Source organism: Melospiza georgiana, chromosome 3 (assembly GCF_028018845.1).
Source record: "Melospiza georgiana isolate bMelGeo1 chromosome 3, bMelGeo1.pri, whole genome shotgun sequence".
Lineage (NCBI taxonomy): Eukaryota > Metazoa > Chordata > Aves > Passeriformes > Passerellidae > Melospiza > Melospiza georgiana.
Window position 1 is genome coordinate 54,720,926 of NC_080432.1, and position 18,435 is coordinate 54,739,360.

General features: G+C 43.6%; 1 protein-coding gene across 1 annotated transcript; it reads right to left on the minus strand.

Moving 5' to 3' along the window:
• Positions 1–10,939: 10,939 nt before the first annotated feature.
• PSMB1 (proteasome 20S subunit beta 1) lies at positions 10,940–17,499 on the minus strand. The gene is made up of 6 exons (XM_058021120.1): positions 17,348–17,499; positions 16,022–16,129; positions 14,808–14,889; positions 14,218–14,347; positions 12,551–12,657; positions 10,940–11,216 (listed from the first exon to the last, which is right to left on the minus strand). The coding sequence occupies exons 1-6, from the start codon at positions 17,449–17,451 to the stop codon at positions 11,031–11,033; spliced, it is 717 nt and encodes a 238-aa protein (XP_057877103.1). The 5' UTR covers positions 17,452–17,499; the 3' UTR covers positions 10,940–11,030.
• Between the last annotated feature and the right edge of the window lie 936 nt (positions 17,500–18,435).

Here is an 18,435-nt window from a genome sequence, read left to right on the forward strand (position 1 = left end):
GAGATGTATATCAGTTTTGTGGGATGCTGTGGGCTAGTATTTGATGGTGGGTGCACCCCAGACCACAGAACTGCAGCTTCAGAATCTTCAATTGAGCAAGTCCACCTTTATCCAGAACAGCTTCTGCTGTGAAGGCAGCTTACATACTGTGAAACTGCTGAAGGAAACCCAAAACCTAAAAGTTTTTTTTTTCCCTACTAGTACTTTAGTTCAAAAATGCGCCAAGCCAACAGCAGCAAAAGGGCACTGAGCAGTAGCATGTGAATGCAATACAGGGCATTCTCAGCTATGACATTATGTCCTCTGTTTCAGAAACAATGAAGTTTTCTGGCATTTAAAGCCCAAATTTTACTAGATCTGTTTTATCTTGAATTCACTGTTTTGCACCTATTTCTAGCACATGACACGCCGATTAGAAGACACAGCTGTGCTGGAGCAACCAGTGCGCAAAATAACCGTGAATACTGGCCAACACCAGGCACAAGGGAGAGGCATGGCAGCTTGCTTCTGAGCTTATCCTAAATCCTTTGCTCCCTTAAATGTGCCAAGGGCTTGTGGTCAAAGCTGGGCTTCTTCCAGGTGAGGAGGGCACTGAGGTGTGGGGCCAGCTCTGCCAGTTCCCTGGGGTTCATCTGCACTAGCAAAAGGGCTGCAGCAAGCCTGCCCTTTCTTCACACGAGGGAGGGAGCTGGGGGGTGCAGCTCAGTGCTTGTCAATCCATAGCTGTGTGGCAATATTTTGTGCTTCTCTGGCAGATTTGATATGATCAGCTTTGTTGTCAAGTACTGCTGTGGAGATTTGTCATCAATTTCTCCATCGCATCATCACTCTGTCCTCCTCCCCTCCCTGCCCTCTGCCCCCTTATTGGTGCCCCCTCCACCTTCCCCCTGCTCAACCGCACTCAACAAGACATTCTGAATTTTCCATATCTATTTTTTTTTTCTTTTCCCCCTCTTTTGTCTTCTGGTAACAGCGTTTGGCATTTCCCGGACAGCCCGTACTCCATAAGGCCTCAGTGTCTGAATACGAGGACGGCTTGAACGTTGCCTGCTGAGACTGAAGAAGAACTTGAGTTAAAATAATCCTCTCTTTTGTTCCGCTTGGGTTGCTTTTTGTTTGCCTGACAGATGTTCGGCCCCTGTGCGTGTGCAAGGAGCGGCTCCTCCGCTGGGCCCTCTGATCCTCCAGCTTATTGATTTCTGCCTATCTGTGCGCCTTGTCTGCAGCCCTTACAGATGCGAGGGCTGGGGCAGCAGCCCCTCTCCTTCTCACACAAATAGGGCAATCCTCTATTGTCAGGGGGCCAGCGGAGGAGAGCGAGCCTCGCTCCCTCTTGAGCCATTGTGACAAGTTCAGGCGGGTTTTGGGGGGCAGAAGGGGAGATTAGGCGTGAAGCACCGATGCCCGTTCTGACAGCGTGTGACGCCGCTGCACAGGTGCCTGAGGAAATGGGAAGGAAGAGGCTGAGTGAGGGCATGAAGGGCTCAGAGCTCTGCACTGTGCCTGTGTGTTATCTCAAGTTCATATTTCAGTCATTTTATTGGGGAATGTAAGGTTCCAAGTTGTGGCTAGGGAAAATCTTGAAAACTGCAGTTTTGCTCTGCTCTTCCTAAATGGCATTGCTGTCCACTGCTCCAAGTTTCACTGACTGGACTAACCATGAAGTCACTTCCATCCTGCAGTTAATGGCTCTGTAAGCCACATGTGATACTTCCCTTCTATCTTGCTTTTTTTGTTTTGGTTTGGTTTTGGCTTGATTTTCTGCCTCCTGAGAAGCGTGTCAGGGTGCTCTGCAAGAGAAGCATGCTGCAGATCTGCATCCACGCTTTGGCATACAGTTGCAGGCTCACTTTGCTGCTGACAGCAGCTTGGCTTTTGTTTAACCCTTGACATAAGCCCACAGAGGTCTGACCTGTCACTGGCTCTGGTGCTCTGGATGGAGTGTGGAGAAGGAGGCAGTTGTTGTGCAGCACTCAGCTGTCTCCCCTCGTTAAGCCCCCATCCCTGGAAAGCAGTGATTGTGCGTGCTGCCCAGCACATCCCTGTGGCAGCAGCTCCTCACTGCGATGCACGTGCATGAAGGACGCACTCACAAGGAACACCCCTTTCTCTGGGGCTGGGACAAAGGCCATGAGAACAGCTCCAGGGTGTGCATCTCCCAGCCTGCCCACCTTTTGCACCTACCGTGAGCTTTCTGTCTGCATAACAGCTTTTCTACTCTGTGCCAAGTTGCTCTGCCTTGTCTTCCCTCTCTCAGAAGCACATCATTTATTGCTGTGCACATCAGAATCTCCAGAGCTATGACTCTGTGGTGGCCAGGAATGGCACGTCCTTTGGCTTCAGTGATGCTACCAGGCACTGGGTTGTCATTTACTGCCGTGGTAGCTGGGTACCAATTTATTGAAAACTACCTGGTTATGTGTTAATGACCTGCTGCTTAACAGAATATTTTACCCCACAGAAACAAATATAGACACGCTAATTGTTGCTCTTTGCTCACAAGGGTTGGGGTAGCTCAGTTTGGACTTGTTAAGGCAAAATTCCCACTCTGACATGTTGCGGTCTGTTGGATCTTACTGAGAGGCTGTCAAGAGCTGGCAGAGGTACTTCACATGGTGTCAAGTGATTTATACTAACATGAAAAGCAGGCAGAGAGTTTTCAGCCTGTGGTGGCCTGCGTTGCAGCTCCAGCTATGTTATGGTTACCGGATCTGAGACAGAAACCACAGCTTGGTGCCTCAGTCCTTGGTGGATGCTTCCCACCAACAGCTTACTGGGACAGGCCTCAGTCAGAGAGATGGCTCTGTGTAATATCTCTTTGAATAAGGACTAGCAGTAGGCTGGGAAGAGAGACTTGGACAGCATATATGGGGCAGAACAGATGTTCCACACAGTCCCATGTGCCCCTGCCCCACATCCTCTCAGTGTACAACAGTATCACAGGGGTCCCCTTCACTCTCATGAGTAACGGGAACAAAGTGCCCTCTCAGCACCAGCTCAGGTCTTGAGATTTGCTTTTATGATCTGTGTGTCATGCAGTCCAAGAGGGGTGTGTTTATGGGTCTTTAATTTGGGGGAAATGACTTTGACAAGCCACAGTGAATTCTGGAGCTAGCAACTTTCATTACTCTGTTAGTCTTGGATCCTCCTCGACACATATTTAAAAATAAGGCAAAGTGGCTCATTTGGAAATAAGAGATTTGTAAAATGCTCTCTGGTTTGACAAGCAGGACTTTGCCATGGCTGTGGGACCTCCTCTGATGTCTCTTTCAGCGTCACCAGAAGAGGATTGTAACCACTGAGAAGCGCTCAATGAACACTCTGCAAAGGAAATTTTATCTTGGGAGCATCACCCAAACACTCCATGGATTTGATTGTGTCCTAGTGACATTTAAGGTGTTGTGCTCAACGTGCTGAAACAAGTGAGACCTTGCCTGTAGCAAGCTGTGGGGATGGCCAGACCCCTAGCTCAAACCAGGAGGGACAGCAGGTGATGTATGAACTGCTACCCAAGGGAGGATGAAGACACAAAATTCCGAAATCCATACCCAAAATCCTCTGCATGGATCACACCTGAAAGTCAGGGTGTGGAGTGATAAAAATTTCCTCTGGCTTTCAGGAAGGAAATACCTTGTGGGTGTAGGTGGATCAGTGAATACAGCCCTGTGTATCAGGTGGTATCTGTAGGACAATGTAACGCACTGCCTGGTACAAGTGATTTTATATATGTGCATTTCTGCAAAGGCCATGCTATACCTCTCTGTAGGCTCTGTTGGACCAATAATACAGTGGGAGTTATGTACAGCAGTGGTATTTCATAGATGGCACCTGAAACCCAAGCTGTGCCCATTCTGATTGTTAGAAAGGGAAAAATCAGTATTTGGATTAATTCCTTTTGCTTGTTTTTGCTTTACTCTCAGCTCCCTTCCCCTTGCTCCACAGCCTGTGGGTGATGTTGTTGTTTGCAGGGCTGTGTGTGAGCTATTCTGTGACTTTTCTTTAAAGAAGTTCTTTGAAATTCTGCTGCTCCTGCAATGAGGGCTGAGCGCGGTTGCGTCACTGTTGTGATGGTCTGTCAAGCCATCTAATTGGTTTGTCTCATTAAAACTTACAATTGGCATTTACAAGGCAGCAGTCCTGTAGTCCAACACTGTAGCTGGAGCCACACTGGCTGACCAAGCTCTTGCACGTGGGTTTTGGGATGTGGATGGAAAACTGTGTCTCTCATGAATTCATCCCACAGCTCCTAAGATAAATCTTGAATGTATCAGACCATCTCTGACTTCACCTTCTCTGTAGTGAGACTAACTGGAGGAATTCACTTAAAATCAACAAACAGCTGGCTTTTAATCTCCAGTGCAGAGCCAAGACTGCTGGGATCTCAAATGGGACACTCAAGGGCCATCCATTAGCTGCTGTTGGATAGCTTGGACTGTTGGATGTTCTTTTGTTGGCAAGAGGGTGGGGAGGAAATGGTGCAAGAAGAGGGCAGATTTCTGTAGCCTCTGATAGAAACTCAATTCTTGGAGTAGTTTCAAAATGCATTTTGGCTTTGAATGGAAACATTTGTGAAAACAACCCTCTACCTGTGCAAGTCAAAATATTGGTTAAAACACTACAAGTGCATTCTCTTATAAGAAGTCTATTTTTTATTTTATTTTTAATCTGAGCCAACTAGTCAAAAGGACCTCACATCAGGAGTCTGATTCATTGTCCTTTTTAAATTTAAATTGCAATGATGACTTCTGGCAGCATAGTTAAATTTATCTGAGAGCACAAATTAGAGTTCAGAGCTCTAGGTTTGTGCAGAGAATGAGTATCAGTGTAGCTTTTCTGCTAACACTGGGCTTAAACTAAACCACCAGAACCTCCTGTTAAATGTTTGTCAGGAACTTTATGGGTTAAATTAGGCATGTGAATGCCAGCATACAGATACTGCTTTGGCCACTGTAACTTCCCAGCTCCTCAGAGAAGAGCATCTTGTCTGTTTGGTGCTTCACTGTGTTTGATGGAGAGGGTCCCTTTGACAGAGAAGGATCTTAACAGAGGTGAAGGGCACCACAGCCACTGACTTTAAAGGCTGTAGAGCCAAACAAAATCCATTGAGTGGTTTGGATGTAACAGCCTGCACTGAATCAAGAGTCTCTCTTTTCAAGGCTGTAAGCTCAACAGCTCTGCACTGAGAGCCTGGAGAAACGAGGAGGAATCGAGCTACGTACCAGCTGAAAACACTTTGCATCACCCTTTAAAATGTTTTCACTTCAAATGTTGCAGGTTAGCTCAGGGTAAGCACTTCTCTTGGCTTTTGAGAAAAGTCATAAACCCCTAGACTTTGTGACTTATTTTAAATCAGAGAATGAAAACACATTGCATGGCCTTTCCAAAGACAAATTATCTTTAATTTTTAAAAATCCCATTTAATTGTCATTAATCAAGCCATCCCCTGTGCTAATAAGATGAAGGCAGGGAATGACATGCCATTCCAGCTCAGGCAGCTGTTGTGCATGTCAACCAGTTTCAAAACGCTTGGCAAAAGTTGTAAATGCAGTTCTAATGAGATCGGCTTGTCTGCAACTAGCAAACACATACCAGCCGCACCAAAATATTTGTTTGCTGTGGGACTAAGTGGTGATTGTGTTAACTGTTCTGCCTTCAAGGGTACATGTCAGGAAAAGTTCAGATCAAGCACAAGGCAGTGACACTGGAATGCAGCTTTCTCTTATATAATCCCTGGAAAAAAAGCCTCCACCTCAGTTCCTGGCTTTTGTTGTGCATTGGGGGCATTTCCCCATGAGGACTCTTGACTTTCTGGTATCTCAGTGCACAAGGTTCTCTGCAGAGGCTGCATAAGCAAGCTACAAACAGAAGTGTTTCCTACTGGGATGTTTGAAGATGGGCTCCTGGTAGGGGACCAACTTCCAAGGCATTCTACAGCATCTCTCACCTGCCAGGTAGCCCCAGCTGGTTATGCCTCCATCAGCTGCCCAGGATGGAGAGGAGGTGCTCAGCTGAGCCACCCAGGAGCTCCAGGGTGGGAGCATAGCCTTGAAAGAGCAATGACCAGCTCGATCATCCACCCAGCCTGACTGCCAAGCTCATCACAGCCAGTTCCACAGAGCCTGGTTAAACAGAGCATTGGTCCACATTGGTCCAGAGGGGCTGCAATCCTGCTCAGCTAAGCCACCTCAGTGGGCCAGGCACTGTGGGTGTCACATACCCACACCTGGCTGGGCATCAGCACATTGGTGACTTCTTGTGGAACCATCCAGGAGTACACCAAACCTGTGTAGCTGCAGAAAGCTAAGCAACAGAAATACCTATGCTTCAGGGAAGCCAAGTCTTAGGAAAGTCAATAGCACTTTACCTCAACCATGAAGTATCCATGTAACCACAAATTTCAACACCTTGTTCCTTTTCCTCAGCACAAAAGAGAATGCTATTTTTTAACTTTCCTTTTATGGTTCTTTGAGCTTAAGTACAAAGGACTGGTTAAATTTCTGGTACCGTGACTACTGTCTTGCCAGTAGTCCTTTAATCTGTGTCTTGTGCCAAAGAATATTAATTATTGTAGGCTGCAATGAAGTCCATCCCTACCCCCACTTGAGCCTCTGAAATGAACAGTGAAGTTGAACTTTGCCAGCAACTGTTAGGAAAGGGGCCAAGAACAGCCTAACAGGAAAGATACTCAGGATTTTTTGTTTATTTTTTCTGCTAAACCATGTTTTTGTAATTATGAATACTTTGTTGAAATTGCTTAGAAAAGGAAGTACACAGAAAATGGTCCATACAATTAAACTAACTACATATTAGTGTTGAAAGAATATAAAACTGGTCCCACTCTGTTGCACTCACACAGACAAAACGCCTTCTCAGAAGGAATTTGGCTTGAGAAGAGAGATCTGGAGACAAATCTTAGTGAACTTCAGGCCCATGTGCCTTATTGTCTGGTTTACGACTGCCCCAAATGGCCTAAAAGCAAAGGACATTCACACTAAACAAAAGCAAAGGCTGAAAGAAAGAGAAAAGAGGAATTTGAAAGCTGTCATTTCCAAACCCCTTCTACTCAAAAGTTGATTCCTGACTTTCCATAAGGAACCCTGAATAAGACAGCAGTTGCTTTATACTCCTAAAAAATACCTTCAACTAGACTGGAGAGAAGCAGGACTATTTTAATCTGCTTGGATTCACGTGAATGCTGCTTTAATCAGTCCCCACTTGCTACTGCCACCTTTCCCCAAGTTTAGGTTTGTAAAATCCTGAATTGATTGCTAAACATACAGAAAGAAATTGCCAAAGCAGCTTTCTAGGATGTATGATTAGTGTATCAAAAAAGGTTTATCAAATGTGGAAAATTACAACTTTGTCCCCTAAGTTAATAAATACTTGAGAATATAAAGGAGTAAGATGCAGTAGGACCACTTTAAACTCCTGTACTTTATATAGTGTTTTATAATTTCCATTTAAATGGTTTTCTCTAGTCAGCAGCCTGGTCCTGGCTCCCATCACTCTAAGGCATATGTAGTGTTACAGGCATATGTCAGTGTAATAGGAAAAATGTCACCCTAGAGAGAGAAAGTTTGGTATTTGGTTTACATAACAACATCTTATGATTCAGCCTCAATAAAGTCTTGGTTTTAGTTAAAAGAAAATTAAACTTATCCTTGACTGATACAGTGAACTAAGTTTTTAGAAGCATATATGCAACATTTATGTCCCGTCAAGCACTTTCACTTTCCATAGTAACAGGCCCTCTCTTCCGTACTTAAAGTGGATTTGATGCATAAACAATATTGCTGAAAACAAGTCCAAAATTAGTGAAGAAGACTTTGCTTTACAAAACTATTTGTTAAGCCTGTTTGTGACCTTGTACAGTCCCTTACACAAGCAAGGGTACACAGCCATTCGGCTGAGATGAAAATAAAGCCTCCCCTCTCCTCAACAAGCAGTACCCAAAGCACATTACAGCGAGGCGCTGGGAAGTGTGTATGGCTATTTCCACCCGCCCGGGGGAATTGTGCCGAGACCGGCGAGAGCAAGCAGCTATTGCCACCTTAGGGCAGCCCTCAGTACTGCTGCAGGTGCAGGGGAGCTGCCTGCTCCTGCTCTCGTTGGACACCCTGAGAGTTGGCAGTGCTCGTTCCAAGGTCATTCCAGTCCTGCAGGGCACCCTCTCTCGAAAAGTACATACATTTAAAACTGATAAAAGGTTCCAAGATTAACATTTTTGCTCTCTCTCTCTCCTTTCTCTTACATGAAATTGTGTTAAAGATGTCTAATCCCCATCCAAGTAGATCTGCCAAACCCAACTCTTTGCTTCTAGCACCTCTAAGTGGCATTGTTACAATTGTTTTGCCTAGCTGCACATCTGCCTAGACAGCTCTGTAACCTGTAGCCTGCCTAGACAGCTCTGTAACCAAGTAAGGCACAAAATGCTTGATAAACTGTTTATTTACACTGCAGACACAGTGCTAGATGAATACTAAACTGATTTACACATGGGAAGTACAGGCATGGAACTAAGGAGAGCTGCAGACAGTTGGGGCCTTCCCACCTTTCATCCTGAGGTGATGACAATCTTCACAAACCAAGCTAGGGAACAGGGTGGATTAAAAAAAAAAAAAGCCTTTCATCCATAATATACATCTGATATTTGGGGTGTTATAATACTAATAAAGCAAGTAACTTCCAGCTGAGCAGCCTGTGAATACTTTTGTACTCACACATCTCCTGTCACTCCTGCAACTCCTCACTCAGAGCACAAGCAGTGATGGCATCAGGGCAGGGCATAAGAGGAAAGTTAAAAATGTGGGAAACAAGCCTCCCCATCTCACTGGTTCCAAACCCATCCACAAAGGGAGTGGACACAGTGCTACATTCTTTGGTGAAAGAAATTTGGTATTTTCAGTCCAATGGTCCCATGAAAAAGCTTCCTTTCCCGATGGTTCTTCAGCTAGATGTACCCTGCAGGGAAATCTGAAAAGGAGAAAAACGGCTATCTCACATCAGTGCACCAACAGGATGGCACAGAGTCAAAACAGGTACCTGCTCTTATATCTTTCCTGAGACTGCAAAGGACACCTGAAAATTCTAATTACCTTGTGTTTCTCCTGAAAGAACTTCCAGAGGAAAGCCCAGCCACATCAAACTAAAGCCAGTAATTCCTAAAATCTGTGAACATGCATTTATTTTGGATGTAAAATCCACCCTTAAATATAAGAGCAGCCAAATTTATCAAAACTTTTGAGTTAAATCACTGCCATTCTCCTATATGTCTGGCATCCTGCAAGAACACTGAATTAGTTCATATAGAAATTAGACAGTTCCCCTTGTTTGTTGCTGTTTACTGTTTAGAACTTAGATACTGCAAACAGGCCTGTCCAAAAGGCAAGCATGTGAATTTGCTACCCTCTCCTGCTTTTCTTTGCAACTGAAATGCTATTTACAACAACTCTGCAAAAAACTCCAACAGATTATTGTGAAATGCTTGAGGAATTCAACATAAATTTGGTACCAAAGAAAGGTAAGTTTAAAGTGCTTTAATTTAATTTTACAGATGTAACAGAGCACGGATTTAATTCGGTATTGCTGATTTGTATTTTAAATAAGCACAGGCTTTCTGTTCTTAGAATTATTGCATCGTGTGCCATTTGCTCAGTACAGGCAGCATACAGCTACAGTCATTCATACAATCAACCTTGTCCAGCTGAGATGACTTTTGAAAATGTTAAACATCCCCTTAAGACACCTGAACGCATCTGGAAGTTCTGACTTGTGTGCCCAAGCGACTTCAGCCACGGAGTTATTCAGACTGGGATGCTGTGTGCCTTTGTCACAGCCCAACCACCCGGGAAGGAGCTGTTCCCTCCTTACCCGGCCCAACACTGGCACCCAGTGGCCAAGTGCCTTCGCAAACACCTCGGGAGAGTTTGTTTAACACCACTGGTTGTTTCACTACTGATGTTCAAAACGCTACCCACTATCTAAACTGTCTACAAAGCCTGAGACTGTCTCTGGTCAAGACCAGCTAGAGCTTGGATTATAGCACTGCACCCAAAATGCTGGACTGAAATCAGTCAGTCACACCCAAACAAGAGACAATATTACCATAGGGTCAAGCATGTCAGCAAAATTATTCTTTTACAGAACTAGTGTGCCACCTGAAGAAACAAAATATTTTATACGTCTTTTTTTAAAGAGCTACAGACTGTGAAAGGACTCTTGGACAAAAGAAAACTATCTTGCCCTTGATGATGCAGCTCCATTTTTCTAAAGGTCCTAATACTGAAGCCAATATCCGGGAGTGTGATACAGCACATCAAACAAACTGCACTTGAGCAATTTCCCAAGAATCAGTAGGCCCAACAAAGGATCCAGGCATTAAAATGCACTCACAAATCTCCATTCTAAGTTATTTTCCATCAGTAGCCACAAGGGGACAATGCTTCAAATTCTGGGCATTAACCAAACAGAAACACCCAGAGTGAGCCCAGATTCAGAGTCCAGAACTAAACTCTGAAAGATTCCATTTAACATTCTCCCCTGTAACACAGTGATACTGGTTTCAGATGACCAATTCAGTCTTTGCAAATAAATAAAGTCAAATGTCAGGACAGCACATCAGAGAAATAAAAGAGAAGACAGGAAAAGCAAGCTATGAAGTGCAGAGAAGGCAGCATGAACAGAGCAAATGCTTTACTCACTAAATCAAGGCTGAACTGAAAGGATTATTAGAATAGTCTGTGAGCCTAAATTTTAATATCCCCCCATAGTTCAGCATAAGGGATTGTGTGAAGGGGATTAAACTTCCACTAGAATTAGCCTGATTGATAGATTAGGATGAGATGAAGGAAACTGACTTGTAACTTGAAGCTGCTTCCTCACCACGAACTGCTCTGGTTTCTAAAAAACACAACTTCTAACAAAGACAGCACCACAGTAGTTGAACTTCTTGAAAAAAATTTAATTGGACAAATGTCCTCATAACACAGGTAAATTGTACATACAGATAACTTGCTTACACATGAACTGAATTAGTCCTTTCGTAACTGGACAGTTTGCTCTTTAATTCCATCTTTTGTGACAATGCAAATCTTTAGTGCATCCCCAGTGTACACATCTCTCTCAGCAGCAGAAATGAAGACATCCTTAACCAGCTGCAAAGCCTTTTCCAGGGTCAGAGGTACATGCTCCACATTTTGCATGTTCTTGAAGCCGATCTATGAAAAGATAAAAGTGTATTTTATCCTTCTATGAAAATTGATTCAGTCTCTGCACTAGAATAAAAGATTTAGATTAATTAAAAAGAAGAAATGGCCAGTCTATTTTAAAAACCCTGAAGCTGAAAAAGTATTCCTCCAAATAGTTTACAGTTGAGACCTTTGCCAATACAGACACTCTTACAAAAATTACCTAGAAGCAGATCCAATATACAGCCAGCATAGCTCCTTCTGCTCATTCAGCATGTACAAGATCACAATGAACATTTGGATCTGATCTAATTCTTCATAAACTTCTCACAGGCTTGGCAGTACCAGAACTACATGTGAGTCTTTTTTTCTCTGGTCACTTGTAGTTAGGAACATTTCTTAAAAGCAAATATTCCCTGAGATACCTAGACTTCCAAACTAAGTCTATATTGGAGCATATCTGGTCCTACCAAACAGCATTAAGTTAGCTCATAAATATAAGCATCAACTTAACCATCAGAACAGGAAAAGGGGAAGAGGCCCATGTTTTGCCTGAAACACATAAGCAATAAAACATTCTTTATGACAACTTGTTTTTTGCAGAATATATTTCCTTCAGTTAATAAAGTTAAAAAAAAGGAAATATTCTATTCCTTTCTCATCTGGTAAGAATCAAGAACTCTTACTGCTTTTCTAAGCACAAAAGCTGTGATGGCATCACATTCAAGTGACTAAATACCAACACCAATGTCAAAAACTTAAAATTAGTAAAATACGCTTTGGTATTTCTCCCATTCAATTATTAACAGCTTCAACTAAATATGAAAATATTCTTCAAGTATTTCAGACAGATTTAGCTGAATAAGTTTCCAGCAGTTTTAAGTAAGGACACTCTTACTAAAAATGGTATCTGAGTTGTACAAAACTGAAGACTTAAACAAGGGTATGTTAAATGATAAAAAGTATGTATTAATTCTATCTTCTTAATTTGCTATTATTTCATACTAAGTAACAGGCATATTTATGTTATCAGCCAGGAAAAGTCCCAAAGCCCCTCCAAAGAACTTCTAGGATAAACATAACTCCGCAGTTAAAACATTTCTTTTAAACAAGCACTGCAAATACAAATAATGTATTAAAAACCTCAACAGATCCCAAAGCAAAACTTTGATTTCTCTTGAGAAAGTAAAGCCACATAATTTATAAATGTATGGATTATCAGGTCCTACCTGGGTAATAGATTTAAAACTTCTCTCAAAAGTAGTATTCTCCAGAAGTAAAGCTACCTTAATTTGAATGTCACAAATCTTTACTGAGATAAAGAAAAAATCCAAAACAAAACAAAAGCCAACAAGCTATTTTACCTGGTTATCCAGCAAAGGCTGCAACATTGCACTTGCTGATCCACCTGCTTTGAAAGTATCTCTCTCATAGGAGCCCACTGGATCAAAGCTATAAACAGCTCCCTTCCCTGAAAAAAAAAAATAAAATAAATTAGTATGTAATTCAGAAAGCTGCCCAATACTGACAAGCATCTTCAACAAAACCAGCTCTCTGGATAAGCAGTATGTGGAACACTGCAGATCCCAGTAAACCTTTACCAAACAACACTGACTATGTTCAGATGATGCCTTTCACAGAAGACTCACTATGGCTGCAGCCTGGTACAATATCCAAGGTTATTTTCTTCATTTAAGCCACAACCATGTTTCAACAGATGTTTCCTACACTACTTACCACAGAAAAAGTGTTGATGCAGAGTAATCAAAGCAGAAAGATGAGCTAGAGTGTAGTGCTGCACAAAGAGCCCCAGGGGTTCCAAGGCTAACACAAACAAGCAGCTCACACATCGTTCCTGAATGATACATTTCTTGAATTACCTCCAGAAAGCACACCTGGATGTCTCTGCATCAAACTCCCAGAACCAGGGATGATGCTCTGGTCTCCTGCACACTTCCCTCTGAAGCCAGAGCAGGTGGTGCAAAGTTTACTGGCTGGCACCAACATCAGAGGTGCAGACACACTGGAGCTCTGAAGCACCAGGGTTTGATGAGGACATGCCAGTCAGAATGCAGCTGCTGGCCAAGCCCAGCCCTTCTGTGCAGACAGGCTGCACACAATTCAATTAACTGGCCAGTGCCCTTGGCAGCAGAGCACAGGAGCTGAACAGCCCTGAGAAAGCCAGCCAAATCAACAATCAATCTTGCTGGACCCTAATTTAGTCCTTGCAAGCAAACCTGCACACTGATTCTTATCAGCTGCTACAACACCCTTATAATCTGAGATTTACCATTATGCAGGGCAGACTAATCCCCTGCCAGATCCCACAAATCACAGACATGTCTTAGCAAGACTGGGAGAGCAGTATAACTTACTGGTAAAAATAAACTGCATGGAATGGCTAAAAATTATCCAAACAAGACCACCTCTGAGCTCCTTCACAAAGCCAGACAACACAGTATTTCAGCTACTCAACCAAATCACTGGACAGGAACCCAGTAAGTTCTGCAAGGGCTGTACATTAAACTACAGCTTCTGGGTAGAAGTCATGATTTTCATTAGAGGTTAGTTAACATTTTGAAATAAGTTTGTAGAAACCTGTCTCTGGAGTAAGTCTTCATATTGAATAGTCTTTACCACACTCACAGGTTTGAGTGAAACATATACAATTTTACTGGTGACATCTACTTTAATGATGCAATTTAAAAATCCAACAAAACAGCTGTAAAATTTTCCAGTCTAAAGTATTAATTATTTAACTTTAGAGATTTTATTTGTAATCAAATAATTATAACATAGCTTTTAGACCTTCAGAAATGGAAAATCAAGTGACTAACAAAAACTAGGAAATGAGCCAGATACACAGTACGTATTCAATCTGTGTAAGTACCATAATGCCTAAAGGCAGGTGCTAGGAATAGCAACACAAACTTCGTTATTCAATCTTACACTGAGATGTAAAGGAATAACTATCCATGCACAGAAATGCAGCCTCCCTTTTCTTTTTTTCTTTTTCTGTTTGAAATCTTACCTTCTTCATCAAGTCCACCAATTATATTGTAAACATAGTAGGGAAAGAAACGTCGAGAGTACAGGATTGTAGACAGCATTGCTGCAATAGCCCCTGTAGTCATGGTCTTGTTGTTGGAATGCTTGTACATCTGCCAGTGGTAGAACACATCCAAGAGGAAAGTCAAACACTAAAGCTGACATTCAACCACAATTACATCTTCTGTAACCTCACTACATCATCTTCTTCATCAGAAGAATCTGATGCTAAGCAAAATTATTAACCAGCACAATTAGTGAAAACACGTTGGTCTAACAGGTAAAGCCTCTTTACAAGACAAACATTAACATATCTTCAAGTTTTTGTAATTAATAGGTGTTGCCTCATTTACAATATCCTTTCCAGCTCTTCCATTCTATAAATTTGTGGTGTCACACTTAATAAGAACACAGCACTGATTTTCCCTGCCAGATCTTTAACTTGCAAAACAGTTATGATACAAACTTGGAAAAAAACAGCAGAAGTTATATTTAAAACATATCATATTATTTGTATTATAATTTATAATATTAAGAATCTAAGTTTCTAGATACAGTAAGATTCGTAGTTACCTTTAATCTGGCTTCAATAATTTTAGTAAGGGTAAGGCAGTCTCCATGGAAACCAGTGCATCCAATGACAGTTTGTTCTGTTCTGAAAAACATAACATTTTGTTGCAATTTTAGACTTAGCATGAACTACAGCAATTTCTTATACAGTAGGTTACTATGAAAACACCAAATGTATTTTCAGTTTTTTTTCCAGAGGGCTGCATTAAGCTTGTACAATGGTTACGTGACATTTATGGCTTTGGTGGCCTCTGTCACCACAAACAGAAGTTATGTGGCTGCAGATGCACTACAGAAGCTTGGCTCTCTGCTCAGTTTTGAAATGTTTTATGAACACTAACCATAGAAACACACCCTTGAAATTTTAATTCCAGGAATTAGAAAAGAGTCTAGAAACATTAACACACACCGACCAAACCAAAGCAGTCACTCAGAAAAAATCTTAAAACAGTCTTCTCTCAGCCTGTCACTAGAATTACACAAAGTCATCACGAGCAGTATGTATCCTGCACCAGACTAATCTCCATCTAAACACTATCAGAGTCAAACATATAGTAGTAACAAGTTAGCCAGGAGAAACCAAGCTATTTTGATTTCATATCATCAATTTAGAAAAAGAAACAATAACCCAGACAAAAAAAAAAAAAGTTTCTGTAGTTGATGACAGCCTACAAGGCAAGGACTTGCTGCAGTAAAATGAACACAAGTAATGTGTAGCTGTAAACTAAGGAGATGCTACCCAGGTGAGTTAAACTAAGCCTAAAATGAGCACAGAAAGTTCAATTATGGAACTACTCATAGGTTTACCTCCCTTAAAACAAACACCTCTCTAAATTGCCAGGTAATTAACCAGAGAAATACAGTATAACTTGTGTACCACCACCAGATCTCCTGACAAAGCAGAATGAGTTATCATAGAATTAGGTTTAGCTACAGTAAATTTTTTTCTGATTATCCAGCCAAAAAACTCCATGTTAAGGTTTGCATCACGTGAAAAATGTTCTGTTCTCATTTAACTTCAAGAGCATGAAATAAGAAATCTGGCTATATTTACAACATCACATCACATCCTACATTACAGCAAAGGTCACCACGACTCCAAAATCTACTTTGTTACTGTGCTTTTTTTTCTAAGAATTCTACTTAAAGTAGGAGACAGGTGACATGGTCAGCAGTATATTTTCCATCTTTTTCAATCTTTGCAGATCTGGACTTACAGCTTGTAGCATTTGGGGCTGTCCCGGGAGTGAATGGAGTAGCCTTCACTCAGACGTGTGTCAGAGGCAACGATACAGAAGTCTTCTCCAGCAATCGCCAGCACAGTCCTTCAAAAAAGAGTATTGATCAATCATGGCCTTCAGCACAAGCATCTTCTCAGGCAACACAGAATCAAACTAGATAGCAATTCTACACCCAGACTCATGTTTTGTCAAGTATCTTACATTCCTTGCTATGTCTCCCACTATGCACATCCCTACATCTTCACTCTGTCTAGTGAAGAAGACACTAGACAGACTGAAGAAAATATATGCATGTGCCCCTCTACTCTGATTTAAACTGTATGGAAACTTAGTAAAACAGAGACTCTACACCAGGCAAGAACCAGATCCAATGGATGAGGTATTTTATATACCTGATAATAACTCATCCTTCTAAAACAAGCAAAGTACTGAGCAATAGTATCACTACACTAAAATAAATGTCACTTTTAAAATCTGGTGTTGTTACTTCCTAACAACTAGTACTGTGATCACCACAGGTGTACCACCATTAAGTAACAAATATGCCCTTTAAAAAGCAACAGTCATCATAAGAAAAAATAAACCTACCTGGCCAGATCATGCCACCAACTCAAATGTGTAAAACATCACCTGCCTTTAAGAGTTACAGCAAGGTAGCATCCAACCCAGTAACACGTTTACTAGCAACATGGTAAAATGCAAAGGCCATAAACCAAAACACAAGAAATTCCACCTCAACATGAGGAAGAACTTCTTAACATTGAGGGTGGCAGAGCACTGGAAGAGGCTGCCCAAGGAAGTCGTGGAGTGTTCCTCTCTGAAGACATTCAAAACCCACCTGGACGCGTTCTGGTGTCACCTGCTCGAGGTTACCCTGCCTCAGCAGGGGGGTTGGACTGGGTGATCTCCAGAACACCCGTCCAGCCCTAACAACTCCGTGATTCTGTAATAGGACCATTGCCTGGGTTTCCAAAGCCATTATAAAGAAACAACCCTGCCGGTAACGAAAGATGCGTACTTTAAGACCAGTCGACGTTTAGGGAGCCCGAGTGTTGCAAAAGCCACACGGACAGGCAAGAACACCCTGAAAGGCTGCAAGGCCTCAAGGTAAGCCCGAGCCCAGCTCCTCCTTGTGCTGCCGCTCTCTCCCTACAAAGAGGAGGCCGTGAGGGGAGATAAACCCGCACTGAGCACCGAGGAGAAGCAGGAGTAAGGCGAGGCAGCCCCGGCGCCGCTGTCCCCTGGGCCCGATGCCCCGGGCCAAGGGTGCCCTGTCCCGCCCGCTGCCCGCCCGGCCCTCACCCTCCGTTGAAGGTGTACGGCGAGAAGCGGTAGTGCTGCACGGGCGCCTCCAGCCCGTAGCCCGCCTCGGGCCGGGAGGGCCCGCATCCCGCGGTGGACAGCATCGCGGCCGCCGATCGCTGCTGTCTCACGGCGAAATGGCGGCACCGGAGGCGGAAGCGGAGCCGCTCTGGGAGGGCAGGGCAGGGCAGCACCGCCTCCTCTCGGCTGCTCTGCCGGGCGGCGAGCGCCGGGGCCTGGCCGGAGGGCGGCAGGGCCGCAGTGGAGCGGAACCCGCCTGCGGCAGGGAGTGTGCCTGGGGCCCGGGGCAGCGCCTGGACAGGAGCCGGTGCCGGCGCTGCCCTGCGTGCTCGCTGGTGGGAACGCGCAGGCTGCTTAGTCGTGAGGCCATCACACACCGCTCGTGTTTGGGCAGCAGCGTGGCTCCTGCTCTGTAGGGGAGTGCGCCTTTGGAACCGCCGTGAAGAGCAGGAGTCGGGAATCATAGAATCATCGGGTGGTTGGAGTGGGAAGGGACCTTAAAGATCATCTAGTCCTGTCACGGGCAGGGACACCTTTCACTGGACCAAGGCGCTCAGAGCTCCGTCCTGCACTGAACGCTTTCAGGGATGGGGCACCCACAAATTCCTGGGGCAACCTGTGCCAGTATCGCACCACCCTCAAGCAAAGAACTTCCTCCTAATATCCAATCTAAACCATCTCTCTTTCAGTTTGAAGCCATTCTTCCTCGTCCTGTCACTCGTCCTGTCACTACACGCTCTTGTGAAAAGTCCCTCTCCACCTTTCTAGTAGGTCACCCTGAAGCCTTCTCTTATCTAGGCTGAATAATCAAAATTATCTCAGCCTTTCCTTGTGCTCCTCTAAGCATCTTGGTGGCTCCTCTGGACTTGTTCCAACAGGTCCAGGCCTTTCATGAGCTGGACACAGTACTCCAGATGGGGTCTCACCAGGTCCTCGAGGTGGGCCACGGGGTGTGGTGCCAGGCACTGTGGCACAAGTGGAAACAAGTGGGAAGGGCTGGGATAGAAGCTCGAAGAGGCACTAGGGGAGTACAGGGCGGGTACAGTGAGACACAGGAGACACGTGGT

What these genes read in the sequence shown, in the direction of transcription:
- PSMB1 (XM_058021120.1), bottom strand. Translation starts at nt 17,451, where the DNA reads ATGCTGTCCACCGCGGGATGCGGGCCCTCCCGGCCCGAGGCGGGCTAC. An exon ending in TGGTGGACTTGATGAAGAAG is followed by an intron (nt 12,658 to 14,217) that starts GTAAGATTTCAA and finishes TTTTTTTTTCAG; the next exon opens with GGAAGGGAGCTGTTTATAGC. An exon ending in AGCCTTTGCTGGATAACCAG is followed by an intron (nt 11,217 to 12,550) that starts GTAAAATAGCTT and finishes ATCTTTTCATAG; the next exon opens with ATCGGCTTCAAGAACATGCA.